The sequence below is a fragment of the Rhinoraja longicauda genome, chromosome 4 (assembly GCF_053455715.1).
Source record: "Rhinoraja longicauda isolate Sanriku21f chromosome 4, sRhiLon1.1, whole genome shotgun sequence".
Taxonomy (NCBI): Eukaryota; Metazoa; Chordata; class Chondrichthyes; order Rajiformes; family Arhynchobatidae; genus Rhinoraja; species Rhinoraja longicauda.
In genome coordinates, this window is record NC_135956.1 from 31,979,386 (window position 1) to 32,001,784 (window position 22,399).

Here is a 22,399-nt window from a genome sequence, read left to right on the forward strand (position 1 = left end):
TCCCGGCCCCTCATTGGTCCATCGGCCCTCCCACGGTCAACCAATCAGGTCTCATCTTATTGCTCTACGTTATTATATATATATATATTTGAAAAATCAAGGGAGTTCGTGCGTTTTTTAATTGTCGGGACGTTATTTTATTTGTATAATAATAATCTCAAAATTATTGAAAATACTTTGAACGTGTTCTGTCGCCGAGAATGTGGCCGCGGCTTTGTCCGCCGAGGCTGGTGCGCGTGCGCGGCGGGCTCGCGGTGACGGGTGCCGTTGGCGCGGCGCTCGAACCGGCGGCGACCGGTCACTCACTCACTCACTCACTACCTTCACCCCGCGGCACACGGCGGAGCTTGACCCACACTCCTCTTTTTCAGAAGTAAGTCCTGTTGCTGACCCGAGGGAATACTTACTGAAATGTTTTAGTCTCTCTCTCTCCCCCCCTCTGACTCTCAGTGTGACCCGAACGAAACGTCGCCCAGTTTCTTCTCTCCGGAGTCAGATGCTGCCTGTCCCGCTGAGTTACTCCAGCATTTTGTGTCTGTCTTCGGTGTAAACCCGCATCCGCAGTTCCTTCCTACAGACTTACTGAGACTTTGTTCAAGTTGACGAACATGCGGTCTCGACGGGATCTCGTTCAGTTCAGTGTGTAGGAAGGAACTGAACAAAAGATGGGCAACAGTCTAAGGCTGGAGTAACTCAGCGGGTCAAGGCTGGCAGCATCTCTGGAGAAAGGGAATAGGTGAAGTTTCGGGTTGAGACCCTTCTTCAGACTCGACCCGAAACGTCACCTATTCCTGTTTTCCCGGGATGTTGTCTGACTCGCTGAATGACTCCTGCCTTTTCTGTCTATCTAGACTATTGTTCAGTTTAGGGCACGTTTCGGGGCTCTGGGTCTTCGACCTCCCCTTGCAGACTGGGGGACTGGGCGCCCCTCTGTCCTCTAGAGGAGCCGTGACAGGCGCCAAGGTTGACCTTGGTTACACATGGTTACTGGACAGGCTGGATGATTCATCCCTTGCAGTTAACTTTGCACATTTTGTTCCATACGGAATAGAAACGAAAGTAGAGACCCGCTTATTGAGGCTGAATATAATCATGTTATTATGTGTAAGAAGGGTCTGCAGATGCCGGTTTACACCGAAGATAGACACACAATGTTAGAGTAACTCAGTAGGTCAGGCAGCATCTCTGGAGGAAAAGAATAGGTGACGTCTGGGGTCGAGACCCTTCATCAGACCAGTCTGAGTTACTCCAGCATTTTTTTGTCTATCTGTGATAATGTCATTCATTTTCCAGATCATTGTACGGTTGCGGTAATCTCGTAATGTATTTAGTTGCGACATGCGTGTGTCATTACTAAAATTGTTGGAGACCACATGTCTATCCGGTTTCGAAGAGCCCGTGAATTTTTAAACGGCTTAAAACCAAAAGGGGCTTAATCTAACGTTAAAATTAGATTCCCGAATACTTTGAATCTGTTATTGTGTTGTTAATGACAGCACATTCACCTACATCTTTTTGTCCTTCACTCGATGAGTTAAAAATTGTCTTTTTTTTAGTTAACGGGAAATATACGGAATGTTAAGCGGTCGATGCTCATTTGAAAATGAGATATTTTAAAATTAACTGATACATCCATGCGCGGATCTCAAATCTGTTTTGCGACCATATTTAAAGAAAATCATCAATGTAAACATGTTCCAAGGACGGAACGATAAATCTGTGCATCTCTTCTCATCTTACCCTTCCACATCCCTTCTACATGATTAGAATCTGGGAGAATTTACCATTTGTAAAACTTTTTAAAGTTTACAAATCCTTTTGACAGTTTTGTGTATTCATTCAGTAATTTAAATCGCTAATGTTATTTTGGTGTATTGATTACTTTGCAATTAATAATTAAATTTTATATAAAGCTAAATTACGACTCATATGCAACATGTTCTTCTGAGAGAACACAAGTGTCATACTAATTTATGATTATTTAAGACGTGACTGTCATGCACTTTTTGTTTAGACTGCACACTTAAAGGTATGCGCCATGGTTTGTGATTTTTGTCAAGTCCTTTGCATTTTGAATGGTGACGTTTCGGGTCGAGACCCTTCTTTCAGTCTGAAGAAGGGTCTCGACCCGAAACGTCACCCATTCCTTCTCTCCCGAGATGCTGAGTTACTCCAGCATTTTGTGAATAAATCGATTTGTACCAGCATCTGCAGTTATTTTCTTATACTACTTGTTGCTCCACTGCGATTTCTCTTCGAGGTATGTCCACCTTGAAACGATTAAAGCTTGTTTGTTTTTACAGCACTGTTGCAAGTACCAGATACCTTGGCAAGTAAGTCAGAACAGGAATAACTGAACACTAGAGAATATTAAAAAGTTAAAATGCATAAAGAAAGATTGAACATTGAGAAATTATAAAACATTTAATTGAAAATAATTAACACAAAGATTTTCATCTCTGCAGTTTCAGGCTTCTGTGGATTTTGTGAATATTGAAAATTTGTGAATATTGGCCATTTCTATATGCTGCCTTTGTATTCAAGTAAACTAATTGTATGTTATTTTAATAGACTAATGTCAGATCTAAATTTCACAAAAGTAGTTTATCATCACCTACATATTTTTAGGTTGTATTGTTTTGTACTCATGGTAGAGCTATATATAGCTACACCTTCCAAGCTATTTCTTTTTTATGCTCAACCTCTATCATTCAACTGCACTCTGATTAGCAATAGGAAGGCTATTGGACCCGTTGGGTCCAAATCTCTCCTGCGGGCGCGGCGACCCCCGTTGGGTGCAAACCTTTCCTGCGGGCCTGGCAACACTCTACCAACTGACGATCTGTGGAGCCGTTGCCGGCCGGGGGTGTCCCCCGGCGCCGTGGGTGGGCGAGGGGGGACCAGGAAGGGGAGAGGGAACCACTCACTTCGGCCCCATGCGGCCAGCGCTGCGGTCAGAGCGAGCCATGGACCCGAAACCTCTCCTGCAGCGAACGGCGGCGACGACCATCTTGTTTGACCCTTTGCTGCTCGATGGGAGGAATTTCAGGCGTGGGGCACACCAGGACGGGCACTGGTCCTCCCGGCTGGGGGGGGGGGGGGGGGAAACACACGTATTTCTCCCCCCCCCTCATTGGCCACCACTCCCATCACTCGGGTGGGTCCCATTGTGATGGCAGGGACATGGAAAAGTGTTTTTTTTTTTAAAAACTTAAAAAAGGTGATTTTTTAAGTTTAAAAAGTGAGAATCTTTAAAATATAACAACCATTTGAACCACAGGACAATGGTGATTAAGGTAGTGTTAAAATTGTCACGCTATCGTGTACCGTTTTGGCTGTATTTCGAGAATATACTACATCTATATATTTTCATATATATATTTATATATACGCATATACAATATGAGAGTTTTTGATATATATGGATTGCTTACCTGTACGTTGCTTTGTATCTGTCAGTTGAGCAATGGGACTCCTTAAAGCTTCCAAACACCTACTTAATGTGGATTGCAAACTCGTGATGTTGCTCTGATGTTTTTATTCCTGGTTGAGGTGATTAGGATGTTCCTGGAATATGCTGGAGTGAACATGAACTCGGTAAGTTTAATGTGCTTTATTTCTCAAGTTTTGTGTATTGAACTTAGAGTATCAGTGGCTTTATATCTACACATGGGAATCAAACTTTGGGCAGTCTGTGTTGCATGCAACCTTCCAGTATATTTGTAGAAACAACAAATCAACAAAGATGCTGGTTAATACATAAAAGGACACAGTGTTGGATTAACTCAACGGGTCATCAGGCAGCATCCCTGAAGAGCATGGATAGGTGACATCTTGGGTTGAGACCCTTCGGATTGATTGTAGGGAGGGGGCGGGGAAGAGAAGAAAGTTGGAAAAGGGGAGAGACAGGACAGGGTGGCAGGTCATGACCTTTTTTTCTAATCATTTGTATATCAATCCCACACCCTTGTCTATGTCAACCTATTACTTGCCATTGCTTGGTCTTGCCTTTTCCCTGTAAAAAAAATCTTCTCTCCCCCCCCCCCCCCCCCCCCAACCAATTTGAAGAAGGGTCTTGACCCTTGAGGAATCCTGACCCTAACCTGAGGAGCACCTTCAGCAACAGACTGGTTCCACCAAGATGTAGCACAGAACGCCACAGGAGATCCTTTTTCCCTGTGACCATGACAAATAGTAGAATTAGGCCTTTTGGCCCATCAAGTCTACTTCGCCATTCAATCATGGCTGATCTATCTCTCCCTCCTAACCCCATTCTACTGCCTTCTCGCTGTAACCTCTGACACCTGTACTAATCAAGAATCTATCTATCTCTGCCTTAAAAATATCCACTGACTTGGCCGGTACTACCTTCTGTGGCAAAGAATTCCACAGCTTCAATGCGGACACAGACCCCTGTCACCCTTTGCACAATCATCAACATGCCAAGAAACGCTTGAAGAGTCGTAACAGGTTCATGGAACTAGAGCCAACCGTGCCAGGTACCCAAACCAAACAACAGATGGCACCAGGACACCACCTGCCTTATACTACTTGGAAAGCCCTAAACCGCCTCCTGGGACGTTGCGGACTCAACCTGAAGAAGTGGGGCTTCTCGGACTCTGATAAATGCAACTCTGGAGAGGTACAGACAATGGCCCACCTACTCACTTGCGGTGGAGAGGCATGCACTGCAGACGATCTTCGCAGAGGCACAGATGTGGCACAGGCTGTGGCAAACCGATGGCAGAACGTCATCAGGCACACGAGCGAATGAACCACTCTTTGACTAAATAAATTTCTCCTCATCTCCTTCCTAAAAGAATGTCCTTTAATTCTGAGGCTATGACCTCTAGTTCTAGACTCTCCCACTAATGGAAATATCCTCTCCACATCCACTTCTATCCAAGCCTTTCACTATTCTGTGTGTTTCAATGAATTCCCCCCTCTTCTAAACTCCAGCGAGTACAGGCCCAGTGCCGACAAATGCTCATCATAGGTTAACCTACTCATTCCTGGAATCATTTTTGTAAACCTCCTCTGGACCCTCTCCAGAGCCAGCACATCCTTCCACAGATATGGTGCCCAACATTGCTCACAATATTCCAAATGCAGCCTTACCAGTGCTTTGTAAAGCCTCAACATTACATCCCTGTTTTTGTATACAAGCCCTCTTGAAATGAATACTACCGATTCGACTTGCAGATTAACATTTTGAGAATCCTACACCAGCACTTTCAAGTCCCTTTGCACCTCCGATTTCTGGATTATCACCCTATTTAGAAAATAGTCTACGCCTTTATTCCTACGACCAAAATGCATGACTCCACACTTTGCTACACTATATTCCATCTGCCACTTTTCTGCCCATCTCCCAACCTGTCCTTCTGCAGAGTCCCTGTTTTGTCTACACTACCTGCCCCTCCACCTATTTTCATATCATCTGCAAACTTGGCCACAAAGCCTTCAATCCCCTCATCCAAATCATGAATATACAGTGTTGTACAGGCTATCAAACTGTACAACTCCCCCTTCTGTTGTTGGGTAGACTTACCCGTTCTCCCCCTCCCCCCCCCCCCCCCAAATCTTTGCACATGCCCAATCCTGGACTTTCCACTTTAATTTCATGTATCTTGTTGTGTTTTATAACTGTTGGCAGACCAATTCCCCTCTTGGGATAAATAAAGTTCTACTGTATCGACTCAATGTCACTTTGACCATATTCTCCGGGCTTACTGCCTGGCCTGCTGTTACTCCAACACTGTGTCCTTTTGTCTCCCTGTGCATTTTTACTACTTTTGCATTTTGTGGCAATTTTATGGTTTTAAAGCAAGCTGTCTAGAGATTTCCTGCATAATTTATCAGTAGTGCATACCTCGGAATTGAAAAACATTTTTATTCTTCCAGTTGCAGCTGTTCTGGTCAGATAAACCATATGGTTCATCTCGTAGTATTATTCGGAGAATAGGCACCAGCTTACCTCTAAAACCATGTCCGAGAGTTCATTTTCAGGTAAGACAAAAAAATAACAATCTTTTATAAATGTTATTTTAGAGGTGTACATAAAATACTGATCAATGATATACAAAAAAAGTGAGAAGTATGAATGTGTCATCTTCCGAGAACATTGAAGTTTAGTAACTGTCGACATTAGTTTGCACCAGCGCCTTTCCATGTGAAAAGTTAGTTCTTAAAGAGAAAATTAGATGAGAAAATTTAGTTTGAATATTGATTGGTAGTATTGACTGAAATAGAACCCATTGTCAGAGATTGATGATGATGTTTAAAAACATCACTTACTGGGCCAGAGATAAGGAATTCAAATGTTCATATTGTGTTGTTTTTGAAATGGTGTACCTTGATTTTTGTAATCTTCACTGCTGAGATATTTCTTTAACTGCAGAAAAACAATAGTACAAGGTAATATTTTTGATATGAAACATAGGTACGGTAGCGCAGCGGTAGAGTTGCTGCTTTACAGCGAATGCAGCGCCGGAGACTCAGGTTCGATCCTGACTACGGGTGCTGCACTGTAAGGAGTTTGTACGTTCTCCCCGTGACCTGCGTGGGTTTACTCCGAGATCTTCGGTTTCCTCCCACACTCCAAAGACGTACAGGTATGTAGGTTAATTGGCTGGGTAAATGTAAAAATTGTCCCTAGTGGGTGTAGGATAGTGTTAATGTACGGGGATCACTGGGCGGCACGGACTTGGAGGGCCGAAAAGGCCTGTTTCCGGCTGTATGTATATGATGATGATGAACTCTATTCCTTCAATTCTTAGGCCTACACATAAATAAATTCACCAGAATTTTGCATCTTGAAGCAATTGACGGTGCTCACATTAAAAAAAAGCTCTCCACAAATAACCAATGAGGTTGAGGTAGTGAGTTAATTGTTTTCAATGGTAATTTTCACTCTGACTTTGGCTACGATGTCCAATAACAGTAATGTTATTAGCAAACTGCAACTAATCAAGGTGAGAAATTCCCACCTACAGCAAATCAACAATTAATCGCCCTAATTTCAACAAATTCTAAACACTTTACGAAGAGCAAAATAAAGATGGGCATGTATCCCATCTTCCCAACAAGGAAATTGTTGCTACACCTGAAAAGACTGTTTAGGTCCTTGGATGGTGGGAAGAGAAGAGGTGAAAGGACAAGTATTGCATTGCTTGTGGTTGCATGGGAAATACAGGAAGAAGAGGTGAGAATGGGTGAGTGGGCCAGGGAATCGTAAAAATAATAATTTTCCCTGTGAAATGCTGAAAGGCAAGGGGGAGGTGAGGTGTGCTTGGTAGTGGAATCTCTTTATTGGGAATGATCATCTGAATGTGGAGGTTGGTGTGGTGGGAAGTGAAGACTAGGGGAACTATCCTTGTTCTATCCCAAAGAGGAAAGAACTCATTGCCACAGAGGGGTGGAGGCTGTCAGTGGATATTTCTAAGGCAGAGATAGACAAGTTCTTGATTAGAATGGGTGTCGAGGGTTATGGGGGAAAAGGCAGAAAAATGGGATTAGGTGGCAGAGATCAGCCATGATTGAATGGCGGAATAGACTCGATGGGCAGAATGGGCTAATTCTACTCCTATGACTTGTGAACAATTACATATCATTAGTTAAGCTGCATGGATGAGTGGCAGGATTAATGTGTACATTTGTTCCGATCTTTTAAAATGCTGAATGCTCGATTTTTAATACTGCCAGTGGAAAAGTCACAGATGGAAAATCTAAAAGGGAGTAGAATGAGACACATCTTTGATTTCAATCTTGATTTTGGATTGGCAACAGCAGAGATCTAGGCTCAAATCTTACTTGGGGAGAATAAAATGGCGTTTTAAAAAAATCAAAACTATACAAAGCGCAGGACCTTTGGACTTAAATTTGAAAACTAGTTCTAGTTGACAATTATACTGGTTAAAGAGGATTAATAGAATACATTTTAAAAATACAATTTAAAAGTGTGCTGCTTGGCTTTACAAAGCTGAGTTTTTAAAATTTCTTTCACATGATGCCGAATGAAAGAGAAAATGTTTCAGGTCAATGACTTTGGGAAGGCTAGCATCTATTAATAATTTGTGTAAAGCAAAGTTATTTGTCCAAGTTTAGTTGATGTGGGACGTGAAGATGCTGCTGATCTCGTGTAGGCAAGGTTAATTGTGAAGCAATTGGGGGAATCGGGCGAGAGACTTTGCTGCAGGAGTTACATAGTTTAACGTTGAAAGTGGTGGTAAAAAATGAAGAAACCTAGTTATTAAGAACTCTGGACAGAAAATGCTGTACAACAGTGGCAAGGTCAAACCTGATTGTAAAATATTCTGAATAGTTACCATGAAGGACAATAAGTATATATTTTACATTTACAGTGTGGTGACAGATCCAATTAGGTCAATAAGGCACTTATAGGAAAGAGATATACAAAGCAAATGTTTGGAGACGTTACAAATTATTTGAGTGAAAGGCGGAAGGCTATAAGCATATTAGAATAATTGAATGTGAAAGTGAGATGTGTCAGTTCTGCAACAGCTGAGGTAAAGGTCAAACCAGATGTCAAAGTTACAAACTCTTTGTGAAATGATCTTGGTCAATTTTGTGATAAACTACCAGACATCATTTAGGATTGGACAAAGTACTAAGGAAGCCAAAGGACATGGAGAGTTAAAGTTGATGTTAAATTAACCCAGATACATTTCTGTGAATGGCTTTGATGAGAAGAAAGTGGTGCTAAGTACAGATCTGAGCATAATAGAGAAAAAAGGAACTGCAGACTAAACTGCAGATGCTGGTTTACAAAACGAGGCAGTGCTTGAGTAACTCAGTGGGTCAAGAAGCATCTCTGGAGAACATGAATAAGTGACATTTTGGGTTGGGACCCTTCTTCAGATTGATTGTGGAGGGAGAGCTGGAAGAGAGGAGGGGCAGGACAAAGCATGGCAGGTCATAGATTGATGCAGGTGAAACGGTTGCTGAGTCTACACTTGGTCTTCCTCCAATGTACTGGAGGCTGCAGCAGAAACACAAGACGCAGTAGATGCATGTGAACCTCTTTCACCTGGAAGGACTGTTGGGGTACCTGGATGGAGGCGAGTAGGGAATAGGGACAGGTGTTACATCTGGGGGTGAGGAGGAGAGAGAGCAAAACTATGGGATACAGAGGAGACACGAGGGAGAAGTCCATCAATGACAGCAGGGGAAACCACGTTTACTGAAGAATGAGGACATATTGGATGTCTTAGAAAGGAAAGCCTCCTCTTGGGAGCAGATGCAGCGGAGACTGAGAAACTGAGAGTAGGGGTTGGTGTCTTTGCAAGAGACAGGGCAGTAGGTGTAGCCTTGGAATATATCTCAGCCATTCCATTTACTCTGATATATTACTCAATGGAATTATATTTTGTTTTTAAACTTTATCTGGCAGAGCCCACTTGCTTTAATTCTATTTTGGTGATTTGCAAAATTCTACATCTAGTATGGAAGCTGTGATGGTATCTACACTGTGATGATTAATGATTTACGCTGTGAAATTGCTAGTGCTTCAATTTTCCAATTGGGTTGTCTATCCTGTACACATTACTTGGGGATCTTGGATCTGGAATAATTGCAATGCAAAATTAACTATGTTTTAGTTGATAGCATATTATAGTTTTAATTGATAAAACAAAGTGTACAAACAAATCAGTGATTTTGTTTATTATAGTCTATAGATTCCCTATGAGTTGCTTTGTATTAGGTCTGCATGATGAGACGACAGAAATAAATAAGGCCCAATTTTAGCCATCATGAATAAGTATGTATCACTATAATTGCAAGGTCTTTAGTGGTGAAGCAGGGGGATTAAGTGTAGGTTTACTAATTGAATAGATCGCATGTGCCATTATTTTTTGGAACTCTGTGCGACTGGCATTGTGTACCTTGTGATCTTGGTAAATTGTGGAAAAATGTGCCAAACAATATTTGAGGGCTGCAGTTTTATTAATACATTTAATTGATCATAAGGTTTCTTGTACTTAAAGTATGTAAAGTTCTCAATTAATATTCTCCATGGAACAGGTTGTTTACATTGTTCTATCCACAGGGCCATTTACTGAAGAATTTTGTTCCATAACTAGAAATCTTGCTATTCTGTAGCCATGCTCAAAAATAACACATTGAACTTTTTAAGCATTTTAAGCATTAATACCTGAACAGGATATCAGTACTTTTTTTGCCTTGTGAAAACTGAATAATTAATTTGCTTTAAAACATCTTGAACAGATTTTTCACAGCTTCAGAGAAGCAGCTCAGAATTCGTCTGAAGCACAGGATGGGGCAGCTGCTTCCCTGGCTGATGTGGGGTGGATTGTTGGTGATCCAGATGATTCCTTGACTAAACTGAGGTATGCTTTATTGTCATTCTATAGATTAAAAAATCTTGTGTATTGTGTGTAGTTTTGGTTCTGTTGACTATTGTAGCTCCCAGTCTCGGTGGGAATTTTGCAATGCTTCACGTTTTCACAATGAGGTTGCTAGCACGCGACACTGAACTAGGGCACCAAAGTTTGTAATATATTTTGTTCAGTGTACAATGCTTGTCTTGTCAGTTTAGTTACTCTATGAATTTAACATTGAAAGCATGCTAATTATAGTGATTGTAAAATTAATAATATCAATTGAAATGAGAACATTCTGAAGATCCCCAAACTCTAATGCCAGTGTTTATCTTTTCTTGCCTTCCACCCTCCATAAACTTGATTTTATCTACCCCTGTCCCAAGCCCCATTAAATCCTGCTTCAATATCATTTATTTCCACCCGTCCCTCTGATATATAGTTATCCGTAAGTTCAGATCTCTTTAAGGTATTGCCCTCTGTTTCCATTGTCTTAAAGCTCCATAACCCTCCTGTGTTCCTAAAATTCGACACATAGATCGAATTTAATTAAGTTGTCGAGTTCTTGCCATGTGACTTCTTGCATGGACAAATCCCATGCTAACCTTGCTGAGCATCGTCTTTTGTTTTGCAAGACCTTTTGCCAGGCAAGCTTCCCTGCCAAATATGAGGAACTTCACAACAGAACCTGGGACTTCCACAGTGGGCAGTGATGCAGCACTGGAAAAAATAAACTTATTGGAGAATGAACTCGCTAAACTAAGGAAGCAGATTGCCATGATTGTTACGGTACAAGAACAAAGCAATCTCCCTACAGGTATGTACAATTTTTAGGTGGCAGGCATTTAGCTCCAACCTATTAATTTTCAATATTTTCCCCTATTCTGGCAATTACTTTGCTCTCCAAGTGATGATAAACAATTTTGTTTACTTGTTTAATTTATGTCATTAAGTAGTGACAGCTCCAAAATGAATCGTATGGCAATTTTAGATTAGTATCACCCTGTCGTTACCCTGCTTAGAATTATTTGTCGTAATGTTGCTGCTTTGTTATTCGGGTAATGCAAAGGAACACTTGCACCCATGGAGTCTGTTAATGTGGTCTTAAAATTGCAGGTTTAGTCACACTAATGAATCATTTACTTTGCTGTTGTTTGTGACTCAGCCAAAAATATTGTAAACACAAATCCCACCATTGAAGCATTGCTGTGAAATGGTATCACTGAATGTGTTCTTTTAGGGATGAATGTTGGCTAGAGCAAATTGGACTGGGTTTGTCAGCTTTCTCTCTTCCATCCATGCATTCTAGTCCCACGCTATGCTGTGGAAGTTTTCTTTTTGTACCACCAGTGTATTTTTGGCTCTCTGAATAAAAACATAATGTTTTTAACAATTGCAGAGTCGTAGCAACCAAAATATAGTCTAGGGAGGAGGATAAATGGATACGAAGTTTGGGATTGTGAAAATATATTGACACAGATCCAAAGTATTCAAAATATGGAATCTGAAGCTGGGGTACAATGCATTCTGTGTGGATAACTTTAAAATCCAGTTTTAGATTTAAAACTGGAAAAAGTACAACCACTAGGGGCAGGACATTTAGAGGATATGGAAGACAAAGGGCAATTTCAGGAAGGGATTTATACTGCTGCCATGTGTTCATGACATAAGGGTTGGCATCTAATTGATAATTCCTTTTTAACCAACAAACTATCATGCTTATATGTACCTTCATTCCTTTCCCTCCCTTGCTGTTAATTTCATCATCATTAAAACCCTGATTAAGGAGATACATAAAGTATATTTTCAACCACCTGCGGGGAATGGTGAGTGCTGGTTGCATGGGAATTGTTCAAAAAATAATGTTAAATCATGCACGTGTATTCTATGCATGAACCTTTACATAAATTGCTGAACTCAAATCTCCTTACCCTTTTAAACAACAATATAATTCTATATTTTAATGCTAAGCAGTATTGACATAAAAGAGCAAAAATAAATCAATTGAATGATTGTTCTCACCATCATGCTACCAAATTTTCAAAATATGTTGCTGCGAATCAACCAAATGCATTAGTCTGTAGGAAAGAACTGCAGATGTTGGTTTAAATCGAAGGTAGACACTATATGCTGGAGTAACTCAGCGGGATAGACAGCATCACTGGAGAGAAGAAATGGGTGACGTTTCGAGTCGAGATCCTTTTTCAGACTAGAAGGGTCTTGGCCCGAAACGCCATGTATTCCTTTTTTTCCAGAGATGCTGCCTAACCCGTTGAATTATTCCAGCTTTTTATGTCTATCTTCTGCCTATATAATTATCTGTTCAGACTTTACTTAAAATAAAATTTACTGAGAGGTTATTTTCATAACCTTCATAATTTTTTCTTGTTTTTATGTATAAGACCTTTGCTAGGCCACCATTAAAATTAAAGATTTCTAAAAGGAGGTGCAATTCCACAAAATACCTCTGCTGCTGTCATATCAGTGAATTCCTGTTTGCTGGAAAGATCTGTCTTCGACCCGCATGCTGAAATTTGGAGTGAGTGAGAAAAAGCATTGAGTTCTTTGTTTCATACAATTCATTTGCTTTTTTTATTAGCATTGACCTCAAAATACATGAGTTTTTTTGATCCTTTCAAGGAGAACAAATTCGATAAAGCACGATGCAAATTGTCAAGCTTCACTGCTGAATTCAGAAATAAAACTCAAAGCTCTGCCATTTGCCATTTATCCCATTAAATCTTTGAGGTGAATTCTTTCATGCGAACATTGATTTTCATCTTATTCTAGTCTTTAACCTATTTAAATTACCTATTTCAATGTTAGTACAGCATGGTTTGCTTCTTACCTTTGCCGACTGTCACTTGTAAACAAGAGGGACTGAGGCTGGTTTGCTGTACTGTATGATGATGGTAAACAATGCATGAAAAGAATTGCATCAGAACCGAGCATGCCTAAGTCAAATTTGTGTTTAAAAAAAAATGAAATTGATGAATATTGATCTAAAAAATAGCCAATTCAGGAGAATTCTGAATGCATAAATACTGATCTATAAACAATTTGCTTGAACTGATCACTTCGATTTCTAGTGGAGTGTATCATGTTGTTTGCAGGGGAGAATTTTCTTTGAACACTGAAAGGGCAATTATAACTTATTGGCACTTTGTATAGCTTTACTATAGTAAATTCAGAGCCAACAGATTTCTTGGTAATATTGTTATTGTTGGATTTTTTGTCGTCGGTGTCACATAGCATGGGAATGGGCCCTTCGGTTCGCAGAGTTTGCACCAATCAATCACGTTTAGAGTAATACTATGTATGTAACTACATAAAAGACACTTATCCAGAAAATAAACTTCTACATATTCTATAATTTTGATAAGATTTGTGAATTTACCGCGGTGATAACAATCTGGGGCAGTTTAATAACTCAACCATTTTAATACTTGATCGTTCTGTATTTTTGTTTTGATTTTTGTTTTAGTGACATGTAACATTGTTCCTCATCATGTTCTGCCATTACCACCACCACCTCCACCTTTACCTCCCCCACCTCCTTTCCACCGGAGTGTGTCTGCAATTGACCTTATCAAAGAAAGAAGGGGAAAGAAAGTTGACAGCGGTCAGAATCTACATAATCCTGAACAACAAATGCCAAACATGCTGGAAGTTCTAAAGGACATCAGCAAGGTGAAACTTCGATCGGTGAAGAAGTATGTCATTTTTATACATTTGGCTGGTGTTGTTCTTTATATTTCATTAACTTATGCAGTATATTTGGCTAGGCAGTGTCAATACAGATGCTGATTAGTTGCATCAGTTTGTCTTGGGTTTGGAAAGTGGTAAATGTTGACGATGTGAGACGCTGTTTGAGCCATTCCACATTTGCATTCGAGATTATCCTGGTATCGTTATGTGAACTGATTGTTCCCAAATAAGACAATTTAAGACTTCCCAGTTAAAGCTGGGAAGATGCTTGTGACATCCTCTGAGGAAAGGGTTGGGGTAGATGTGCCAAGCATAACTTTCTATGTTCTAGGGCGAGGGTGTCTGAAGAAGGGTCTCGACTCGAAAAGTCGCCCATTCCTTCTCTCCTGAGATGCTGCCTGACCTGCTGAGTTACTCCAGCATTTTGTGAATAAATAACTTTCTATGTTATCATCAATCAATGTGTGGCGATGACAAGGGTTGACAGAAGGGTGCCAGGATGTGTGGGGACCGTTGGAATGGAAAAAAAATGTGATGGAGCACAACAGGTTTGTTGATGCATCCTCATGTCCAATAGCTGGTGCTATGTTGGATAGCAAGGGAAGCCCAGTTCATAAAATATTTCACTTTTTATTTATTTCCTCATTGGATGTGGTTACTTTTGACAATGCCACATTCTTGCCTATGCCAAATTGCCCTTGAACTGTGGAGGCAGTTATGAGTCAGCCATGTGAGTCTGGAGTTGTGATAGTCAAATCAGGTAAGCAATTAAAGAACATTCATGAACATGAATCGTGTTGTTATTGTGTGGAATTCGTGTTTCTGGGTGAAAGGTTCATAACCCTGGCTGCTTAACGATTAAGCTGCCATACCTCAGAAGCTTTTGTATTTTAGCAATGCAATCTGTATAAATGGGACAATAATGCTTTTTATAAGGAATTAAACAGCACACAAGTAATTCAACAGCAAATAAAGAGCAACATTTTAGCAGCAAGATATAAATAACATTTAAACAGCAAGATATAAATAACAACGGCTCAAGTCTCGGAATGGAGAGGAGAAGAGCCATCAAGAACACCACAGAGGCAGCGGAGAAAGCCTCAAGATAGCTCTGGATCAAGAGAGGAGGTCCATGAGGAGGAGCGAATGCCACCTGAACACAAGTCGTGGTCTGATCAACCACGACTGGGTCACCCGGGCGAGGGTGTCTGATGTTGAAAGACCCGAAACCCCCAATGACCCCAGGTTACATCACTGATGATGTGTTCAGGAGTATCAAAAGATGTGTTTATCAATCACAACGGCTCAAGTCATTTTAACAAAACATTTTTTAAAAATAGTATAAAAGACAGCAAGAAGGATTTTCAAATGTGGCCTCAGTTCTGCATCAAAGTATAATAATAGCGATGTGCCATATTAGAATCTTAGTCATAGAGTCATCCAGCACAGAAACAGGCCCTCCGGCCCAACTCATTCATGCTGATCAAGATCTAGGCTACTACTATTTGGCATGTATCCTTCCGAACCCTTCCTATCCATGTGCCTGTCTTGAGTGTCTTGGTTCATCTACTTCCTCTGGCGGCTTGTCCATATACCTACCACCCTCTGAGTGGGAAAACAACAGAATCCACGACCAAGTTTCTCAGTAATTGTGAACACTTATAGCCATACAGCACGGAAACAGATCCTCAAACTAATGTATATGGGGGAATAGAAAACGGCATCCAACACCCAAAAGACCTATGGTTGTGAGAAGGCCAACAAATGTACAGATTTGAAGGAGGAGCAAAGAGCAAAAACAAATTAATTGAAGAATTTGAATCGGTAACAAGCAATATTAAAATTATAACGTTACAAGATACAGTAATAAGGTAGTGGGACAGCAGAGGTTAATCTGAGTTAGGTTGAGAATTCTGTCACAGCAGTTCTTTACAGTCCAATAATAAGTTCACCTAGATACTAAAGATCATGCGTTTTGTTATGCTTTCTTGACAACTAATCTCAAAATGAAAGGTCATTTATTGGCAGTTTATTTGGGGGGGTGGGGTGGGGTGAGTTTTCAATAACTCGTTTCAATATGTTCCTAACTCCACAAGGAAAGATACATTTGGTACTTGTAAACGAAGATAACTATTTTCTCGTTGAATTGTAAGTTTTTTTATCAGGCTAATGACACACAACTAATGACACAAACTGTCAAAGAAATCTTCCATTGATTTTCCAGAAATAATGAGAAGAGTGCAAAATAGATTCCTTCCGATGGAACAGTTCAGTGCACAGGATAGATTGCCCACTGTAGTAAATAGAAACCTATACATGGTGTTAAATGTAAGACCTCATGCTATTTTATGGCATGGGTATGGCACAAGTTGATGAGCAAGGTTTAGGAAAAACTATTTGGAGGGGGGGGGGGGGAATGTCTTATTGCATTGAAGGTTTGAAAAAGATGTAAACAAATGGTTATTGCTGGGTTAGTATTTATATTTAAGCATTGATTTTACTTTATCATAGGATGAAAGTTAGAAGTAGGAAAAGTTGATCAACTTCCATTTTTTGATGCTGACAGCAGCCTAACCATTCCCTTGGTTGAATTCTACTAAGTCAGTACCACCTGGAGTTGACCCAGAGACTTCCTTCATCTTGGTGGCTCTCAAACTCAATCACCTTCCGAGGTTAATTTTAAATGTATTGTATCCAAAATAGTGACTTAATAATGATAAAATAAATTTGTAATCAAACTTATTATGAATAATAAATTGCTTACATAAGTCGGCATGTGGCATTTTTTTTCATGAAGTAAATTTGTTTAAACTACCATCATTATAGTACAGATCTTGCATTACAAGGTGTTTGAAGTCCAGATCTTTAGCAAATCATAACATTTTATCTAATGTAATTAACAGAATCTTTACATTTTATTTTCAAAAGGGCAACATCGTTCTGTAATTTGCAAATGATGAAATGTTAAAAGCCTGTAAATCTTTTTGTAAATTAATTTATCAAAAGAGCAACCAAGAACCATCATAGAGTGTAGTTTATTTATGAATTCCTTCCCATACTTTTCCCCTGTAGCTGTCCTGGGCTTTGAGTTTGTGAGTTCTTTCCTCCATTTCCTTTAGTTGGATGTGTTCCTGACCTTTAATTTGCTGGTTTATAGCAGTAAGACTTTGCATTAGACAATGCAATTTTAATATCTAATGTTCTAACCAAGTAGTTTATTGCTCAAAGTAGCTGTGTGTGTGTGTGTTTCCATTTTAAACCCTTAACCCATGTTTCATTAATTCATGGTTAATATCTCCCAGTGTTTTTAAGATTTTTGACCTTATGCTAATGAGGAAATTATTCTACAACTTGAAGCCCCAGAGGATCCTTCGGCAGTTTCATCTTTATTTTTAAGTTTCATTTTGTTTTTCAGAAAGGAGGTAAAAAGCACAACCCCTCCCCACTCAGTTATTCGAATACCCGTAAAGTATTAAATGGCCAACTAACTGCCCAGAGTTCTGTCTCTACCTTCTCACCTTGAGGATTCATAGCAAATCTATCAGCAAATAAGTGTCATTTAGCATTGCAAATTATGCCTGCAAAGCAATTTCCAAATTCGGCAGGGAATAAAAGGTATTCGTGACTTTTAAAATTCATGGTTGCTTCTGGAACATAACCCCTCTAAGTTAAGGGTTCACTCATTTCACGACAGATCTGTTGATGACGTAAAGTCCAAACGAGATGAATGTTCAAACAATCCAACAGCTTTAATAGCTGCAGCTTTGAAACGGAAATTTGCACATCGCTACAAGAATGACAGTTCTGGTGAAAGTGGGTCTTCAGATTCTGACTTCAAGGCAAGCACAGAACTACCAAAAGTAAGTGGAAAAATTAAAGCAGTTACTCATGATTTAATGCATTGAACTTCATGATTTCAAAGACAGTACTTTGTATTTTAGTGGTAATTCCTTATAGATCATTTTGCCTTTTATACATTTGTAGAAAGGGGTACTAGATTTTCAGAAAATACCAAAGTTTTTTTTAATGCCTTATTCTCTCCCACTCGTTAATCTTCACCTTTAATCCTTCCTGCATCATCTTTTGGATACCATCTCAAAAGGTAATTTTTGAGCTAAATCATTCTCTGTGGTTTGGCATTCACTTATTAATTTGTATTTACCAAATCATTCTGACAGACCTTTTTTGTTAGTGTTGAATAAATGCAAATTATTAAAATTTGTGATAAACATTTCCTACAAATAGTAATCGTTTATTGACAACGGTTCATCTTATTTGTCAGTATATCAATGTTTGTATAGATGGAATTCATAGTGATATAAACATACTTGGTATGTTGTGTACTTTTTTCTCTCTCACTAATAGTTTGGGCAACATTTGCTGAAGCCAACAGGAAAGAGAAAATCATCATTGGAAAACTCATCACAGTCTTGATCAAAAGCTCAGGCACAAAAAATGCCTTGTACTTTTCCTCCAAAAGGAGTTCTAATGAGACAATTGTATGAAGCAATATTAACATATGTCTTCAGTTTGCAATATGTGATGCTCATGAAATTGCACTTAACATTTGGTTCATTGATTTGCTGTTTTATATATGTCCGGAAGACAGTTCTGTAATCAAACTTCAATTTTTTCACCTTGGTGTGCTAGTGTTTGTATATCCTCAAGAATTCTAAGCTAAAGACCAGATGTTTTAATTGTGTTTAAAATGTGGAAAAGAGTGAAACTGAATGAAGGTGTCACGACTTCAGATTTCTTTGCTTTGATCTATGTTAAGAATGAACATAAAGCAATTGTGCTTTGCACATGTCCTTTAATGCAATTACAGTAGCATATTTTTAAAGTCAGATTTTGTCCTCATTTTTAAATTTCAGATATAAATGCTGCTCATATCACTACAGCTTTCGGAAGCCTGACCTGCATGGATTTGCTACCTTGCGACTGCTAATGTTAGCCTTCCTTATAAACTAGCTACTTTAAAGCCTGCCCTTGTGGGTGTTTTTTATGAATTGATAAAAGATAAAATTATCATTTAGTTATTTATAAATTTGTAAAGCATCTTTGAAGTCTTAACACTTTAAGGCTGATCCTGGAAATTCATAATTCTGGGCAGCAGGACATCTCAAAAGAATATTTTAGATACTGGATATACATGTATGCAACAATTTTATTAATTTTGCAACATGCACAGCTTTGTATAATCTGATATTATATGGAACTGCTATAAGAAAAGAAGTTGTTTAAATAGGAAATGTTATGGTGCTACTTCATGTTAGACCATGATGATTAAAAATGATGATTGGTACATGTACATTCAAACTACACGACAGAATCTGGAAAAGCCCAGATCCTACTTTAGAAAAATGTATGTATGGGTACAGTGTCAGAAAATCTCTGCGCATACCATTTGCTAGATTGCTATCTGTTACGCAAAGATATTAAATTAGCACCATTATTATATGGTCTAAAATTAATTCTGTTTCAACAGTGAGAAATATTTTAAACATGTTAATAGTCATACAGCTTGTACTTTGGGTGGAAGGGGCAAAGTGCAAATGGTTTTCACCTTAAACATTGCCATCTTTAAACATTGCCTCAGTCTGAAGAAGGGTCTCGACCCGAAACGTCACCCATTCCTTCTCTCCAGAGATGCTGCCTGACCCGCTGAGTTACTCCAGCATTTTGGCTACCTTCGATTTATACCAGCATCTGCAGTTTTTTTTCCTACACATCTTGCCATCTTGTCTGCTTTCTTTGGGCAGACTAGAGGAGCAAAATAAAATCAATGTTGCAAAGAAACATACAATATAAAAAGAAATGCTGCATGGTAGTAGTGCTTTGGGTTATTAAAGACAATTGAAATATACTTCTTTCCCATGCTCTGGAGCATCTCCCCAAACATACCACTGTCATATTTTACCAACTCGCAGGATAAATGTCAGTGATTTGGAAGGATTTTCTCTCCCCTTCTAGTTCCTATCTTGCTTATGTATGATTTGAAGAATTAAACTAGATTTTGTGTTATCCAGTGGTTTCTCCTCCAATGCTTTTATTTATTTTTTTGAAAAATATTTAAAATTTGTAGCCAAGACTATCATTCGATCACACTTAATATTTGCTTGAAATTTGTTTGAAACTTTAAATATTGTACTATCTGATTTGGTAGTATATGAAATGTAAATTTTAAGCTTTCTTGGCAAATTATCTGAATGCAATCATTTATCATAACCGTGGAAATATATTGGTTCTATTCTTGATCTGAAGTACTTTAGAAAATATATTTGAAGAACGATTGTAATGTCTGCGCAAGTGTCACCTAATCTTTTAGTATGGTTTTACTGCTACTGGAATATCAGCAAACCTTTTAGCATTTTGTGCATATTCACCACAAATCCAATGTAAAAGGTGATTTAATCATTCTTTAACATTTTTGGTCTCAAGAACAAGATACAAAATCAGATTGATTTTGTGGCCTTTTTGTAAGTTTGAGATTTGTGGACCAAATTTAAGATAGCAATTTATTAACACTTTTGATTAGGATGTGTGAAAAATATTTGATTAGGATGTGTGAAAAATTATTGCTATTGGCTTTTGCGGTCAGTGAACATTAAATAAACCAATTGTAATGGCAACTTTCCGACTTTTCCAGTGACTTCTTTTTCAATTGCCATTAGTACACGGGGGAGTAGGAGTGATCTTACGCAGACCAAACAGAACAGATCTCCCAGTTGGTTTTTTTTCCAGTTTAATTAGTTTATTGAAGTAGTTGTACAAACAAGGAGATGAACATACCAGGCTATACTTATTTTGCATACAAGTCGTAGCTGGCTGCTCTGTCCCTGGTCTGGTCTCAGGTCTGTCCAGGTCTGGTAAGATCTGTATGCTCTGCCTCCCTGTGTCTGGCACTTCCTGTCCCCTATGCCCATATATATATATATATACACCACCCTGTACATCTAATGACTGCCCCCAAGTGTCCAACATAATACGGCAGGATATATCTAGACAAAATAATATAATATGCCAACAGTAGCTAGCCTAAACATAAATGGCTCCTAATTGTTCTACGTATATAACAAAAAAAATACCAATAAACATTAAAAGGAGCTATAACTTTACATAACTTTACACATAATCACCTTGTTATGGCATTTAATCGACTTTAGTAATTCTTCAATCTTCTTTTCTTCCTTTTCCTTTCATTTGCCAGGATATTTTTCTTTGTCCAGACTAGATATTTCCAAATCTGAGATATGACGACTGATCACAGGCTTCACTTGGTTCATGGTTCGCAAAAGAATTTTGGTCCTTTTTCCTGCAATGTTCAGACTTCACATCTAACTTTTTGTGCAAAAGGTAGATGAACTTCCGTGATCCAAAAATGCGTATGTTTACAACACTGCTCCCCTTGTGGCTCTTCACTTTGTACTGGTATAATGGAGAAGATGCAGGATTCATCACTGGCCCCAAAATGCCCACACATATGAGGTGAGAGAACAGCATTTTTTGCAATAATGACTTGCAGTCTTATAGACAATAGGTGCAGGAGGAGGCCATTCGGCCCTTCGAGCCAGCACCGCCATTCAATGTGATCATGGCTGATCATTCTCAATCAGTACCCTGTTCCTGCCTTATCCCCATACCCCCTGACTCCGCTATCCTTAAGAGCTCTATCTAGCTCACTCTTGAATGCATTCAGAGAATTGGCCTCCACTGCCTTCTGAGGCAGAGAATTCCACAGATTCACAACTGACTGAAAAAGTTTTTCCTCATCTCAGTTCTAAATGGCTTACCCCTTATTCTTAAACTGTGGCCCCTTCTTCTGGACTCCCCCAACATTGGGAGCATGTTTCCTGCCTCTAACGTGTCCAACCCCTTAATAATCTTATACGTTTCGATAAGATCTCCTCTCATCCTTCTAAATTCCAGTGTATACAAGCCTAGTCGCTCCAGTCTTTCAACATATGATAGTCCCGCCATTCTGGGAATTAACCTAGTCTTTACCATGTGTCCTATTTTCAAACATCCAAAACAGACTCCCTTCTCCTTTAAGAAGTCTATCTTTTCTCTGTGCCCCTTCTTCTTGATCTGTGGACACTGTCCCAATGTGTGACCACTTTTGTTACAGAACAAACAAGAACCTTGTGGCTTGGTGGTAGATACATTTCTTATCATTCTATGTGTTGTCAGATTTTCTTGCACCTGTGCTACAGGTATTACAGTTGTTGCAAAACTTTCCTCTTAGTTGCTGCCTTTCTCTTGCCTTAGCAAAAGTAGAGCTTTTGACAGTTGCACTGGCTTAGCATCCTGGATGTTTCCAAAAAGTGGAT

At 39.3% G+C, this 22,399-nt stretch overlaps 1 protein-coding gene across 4 annotated transcripts; it reads left to right on the forward strand.

Annotated features, from left to right (window-relative positions):
• The first annotated feature begins 241 nt into the window (after window positions 1-241).
• Window positions 242-20,660, forward strand: LOC144593114 (mitochondrial fission regulator 1-like). Of its 4 annotated transcripts, XM_078398575.1 has the most exons (9): window positions 279-373; window positions 2,304-2,333; window positions 3,460-3,597; window positions 5,905-6,009; window positions 10,249-10,370; window positions 10,997-11,178; window positions 13,846-14,074; window positions 17,764-17,929; window positions 18,435-20,660. In XM_078398575.1, exons 3-9 carry the CDS (start codon window positions 3,532-3,534, stop codon window positions 18,501-18,503), a joined length of 939 nt encoding a protein of 312 aa, XP_078254701.1. In that variant the 5' UTR covers window positions 279-373; window positions 2,304-2,333; window positions 3,460-3,531; the 3' UTR covers window positions 18,504-20,660. The 4 variants fall into 4 exon arrangements, with proteins under 4 accessions (XP_078254700.1, XP_078254702.1, XP_078254703.1 ...); XM_078398574.1 differs by lacking the exon at window positions 2,304-2,333 and having other exon boundaries at window positions 242-373; XM_078398576.1 differs by lacking the exon at window positions 2,304-2,333 and having other exon boundaries at window positions 242-373; window positions 18,944-20,660.
• The last annotated feature ends 1,739 nt before the right edge of the window (window positions 20,661-22,399 follow it).

What these genes read in the sequence shown, in the direction of transcription:
- LOC144593114 (XM_078398574.1), top strand. Translation starts at nt 3,532, where the DNA reads ATGTTTTTATTCCTGGTTGAGGTGATTAGGATGTTCCTGGAATATGCT. An exon ending in CTGGAGTGAACATGAACTCG is followed by an intron (nt 3,598 to 5,904) that starts GTAAGTTTAATG and finishes TTATTCTTCCAG; the next exon opens with TTGCAGCTGTTCTGGTCAGA. An exon ending in AAACTTCGATCGGTGAAGAA is followed by an intron (nt 14,075 to 17,763) that starts GTATGTCATTTT and finishes ATTTCACGACAG; the next exon opens with ATCTGTTGATGACGTAAAGT.